At 43.5% G+C, this 3,123-nt stretch overlaps 1 protein-coding gene across 1 annotated transcript; it reads left to right on the top strand.

Moving 5' to 3' along the window:
- Positions 1 to 596: 596 nt before the first annotated feature.
- On the top strand, positions 597 to 1,571 carry LOC139377067 (G-protein coupled receptor 35-like). The gene has a single exon (XM_071120113.1). It carries the CDS (start codon positions 597 to 599, stop codon positions 1,569 to 1,571), a length of 975 nt encoding a protein of 324 aa, XP_070976214.1.
- The last annotated feature ends 1,552 nt before the right edge of the window (positions 1,572 to 3,123 follow it).

Genomic DNA, 3,123 nt, shown 5'->3' with positions numbered 1-3,123 from the left:
AGTCTACTACTATGAGTGCAGCTCAATAGTCTGAAGTGGATTCTCTCCTTGCCTTTACTTCATTCTTGACTCCCGAGTGGCGCAGCGGTCTAAGGCACTGCATCTCAGTGCAAGAAGCATCACTACAGTTCAAATCCAGGTTGAATCACATCTGGCCGTGAGTCCCATAGGGCGGCGCACACTTAGCCCAGTGTCGTCCGGGTTTGGCTAGGGTAGGCCGTCATTGTAAATAAGAATTTGTTCTTAACTGACTTGCCTAGTTAAATAAAAAAATATAGAAAATCATCGGCACTCATCTGAAAAGAGACCAGAGGTGAATGAAACGGAATTAAGGTGTTTGTCCTCAACTTACTTCACATTAGAGCAGATTAAAAGACAACTGCACTTCCTGATTTTTCTTAGTTTATCATCAATGCTCATTATGAAATGCTAGCGGCCATGAATGAAGGCAAACGAGAGTTGTCTTGAGGGTGTGGCTGGTCTTGCTTCTCACAAGTGTAGCAGGTCGTGAACTCTGCAAAAAAAACTTTCTACTCTCAGAGAAAAAGAACAGTAAATGATAATCATGTTTTTTTATAATCTCTCTTCAGGTAGCTATGTGTGACACGAACATCATCCACATACACATCCTCCAAGGTGTGAGCTACCTTTCTGTGTTTCTGGTGGGCCTGCTACTCAACATGGCGTCTCTACGTGTCTTCTTCGTCAAACGGGCCACGTGGACGGACACACACATCTACATGCTGAACCTCGCAGCCGCCGACTGTGCCCTAATCCTCTTCCTCCCTTTCCGCATCTATGATGCCTTCCAGAGTCTGCCCATAACGCCCTTCTGCACGTTTCTCATCTCAATACATTACATCAACATGTACGCCAGTATCTTCACTGTCACCGCCATCAGCGTCCACCGCTACCTGGCGGTCAAGTTCCCATTCCAGACCAGAGCGTGGCGATCAAAGAAGGTGGCTGTGGCAGTGTGTGGGGCCATATGGGTCACGGTAGTAATGATATGTGGTGTGTTCAGTGATGCCAACCATCCCCAAAAACTATTTACATGCTATCAGAGATGTAAAGAAATCCCATTGCCTGTTGGGTTCCTTGCGGTTCTAGAAGTGCTGGGGTACCTTCTCCCGTTCTTGAATATAGTGTTCTGTTCCACACAGACCATAATGGTTCTGCTGAAGGAGAAGGATCAGGAAGAAACCACTGTGGAGAAGAGGAACATCATTGGCATTATAACAGCCAACCTGATCGTCTTTGTGGTTTGCTACACCCCCATCCATCTTGGGTTTCTGCTGAAGTACCTGGCCAAAACAAACCACTGGGAAACGTTAGACTGGGATGGTTTTTGGCAGGTTTGTGAATGGATCGCTACCACAAACTGCTTCTTGGATTCCATTAGTTGTTACTTTCTGTTGAAAAAGTTTTATTCTAAAGCCAGTAGATCAGCAGAAGTTGACAGAGGCTCAGAGATGGCATTAACCACCAATCAAGCTATGAACACACACACCTACCCCAATAATGAGTCATCATACCCCTCTCTGCCTCCATGTATTACACCGCCAGAATAACGTCATCATGTTTTTTGACAACATCTCTTTTATTAAAATCATATTTGAAATAAAGTGTGTCTGTGCGTGTGTGTGAGTGCATGCGTGTATGGGTTTGTTTGTGTGTGTGAGAGAGAAAGGGACCAGAAGTCCCCAACACAGGTGTGGTGGTTTAGGGTTAAGGTTAGAATTAGAGTTGGGGTTAGAATTAGGTTTAGGGTTAGGAGCTACAGTAGGGTTAGTTTTAGGGTTAGGGTTAGGAGCTAGGGTTAAGGTTAAGGTTAGCTTTTACGGGTAAAGGTTAGGGTACCGGTTAGGTTTAGCGGTTATGGAAAATAGGATTTTAAATTGTACTGAATTGTGTGTCAAGGTCAAGGTCAGTAATACAAGACTGTGTGTGTCTGTGTGTCTGTCTGTGTGTCTGTCTGTGTGTCTGTCTGTGTGTCTGTCTGTCCATGTGTGGTTGTAAATGTGAATGCTATACAGTTGAAGTTTGAAGTTTATATACATCTTAAGCAAATACATTTAAACTCTGTTTTTCAAAACTCCTGACATTTAATCCTTGTAAAATTCCCTGTCTCAGGTCAGTTAGGATCACCACTTTATTTTAAGAATGTGAAATGTCAGAATAATAGTAGAGAGAATGATTTATTTCAGCTTTTATATCTTTCATCACATTCCCAGTGGGTCAGAAGTTTACATACTCAATTAGTATTTGGTAGCATTGCCTTGAAATTGTTTAACTTGGGTCAAACGTTTCGGGTAGCCTTCCAAAAGCTTCCCACAATAAGTTGGGTGAATTTTGGCCGATTCCTCCTGACAGAGCTGGTGTAACTGAGTCAGGTTTGTAGGGCTCTTTGCTCGCACACGCTTTTTCAGTTCTGCCAAACAACTTTTCTATAGGATTGAGGTCAGGGCTTTGTGATGGCCACTCCAATACCTTGACTTTGTTGTCCTTAAGCCATTTTGCCACAACTTAGGAAGTATGCTTGGGATCATTGTCCATTTGGAAGACCCATTTGCGACCAAGCTTTAACTTCCTGACTAATGTCTGGAGATGTTGCTTCAATATATCCACATAATTTTCCTGCCTCATAACACCATCTATTTTGTGAAGTGCACCAGTCCCTCCTGCAGCAAAGCACCCCCACAACATGATGCTGCCACTCCGTGCTTTACAGTTGGGATGGTGTTCTTCGGATTGCAAGTCTCCCCTTTTTCCTCCAAACATAACAATGGTCATTATGGCCAAGCAGTTATATTTCTGTTTCATCAGACCAGAAGACATTTCTCCATGTGCAGTTGCAAACCGTAGTGTGGCATTTTTTTATGGCGGTTTTGGAGCAGTGGCTTCTTCCTTGCTGAGCGGCCTTTCAGGTTATGTCGATATAAGATTCGTTTCACTGTGGATATAGATATTTTTGTACCTGTTTCCTCCAGCATCTTCACAAGGTTCCTTTGCTGTTGTTCTGGGATTGATTTTCTCTTTTCGCACCAAAGTACGTTCATCTCTAGGAGACAGAACACTTCTCATTCCTAAGCGGTATGATGGCTGTGTGGTCCCATGGTGTTT

The sequence above is a fragment of the Oncorhynchus clarkii genome, chromosome 20, assembly GCF_045791955.1.
Source record: "Oncorhynchus clarkii lewisi isolate Uvic-CL-2024 chromosome 20, UVic_Ocla_1.0, whole genome shotgun sequence".
In the NCBI taxonomy this organism is placed as follows: domain Eukaryota; kingdom Metazoa; phylum Chordata; class Actinopteri; order Salmoniformes; family Salmonidae; genus Oncorhynchus; species Oncorhynchus clarkii.
This window is presented reverse-complemented; position numbering and strand designations above follow the sequence as displayed.

Excerpts from the sequence above, each read along its gene's own strand:
- LOC139377067 (XM_071120113.1), top strand. The coding sequence starts at position 597 with ATGTGTGACACGAACATCATCCACATACACATCCTCCAAGGTGTGAGC.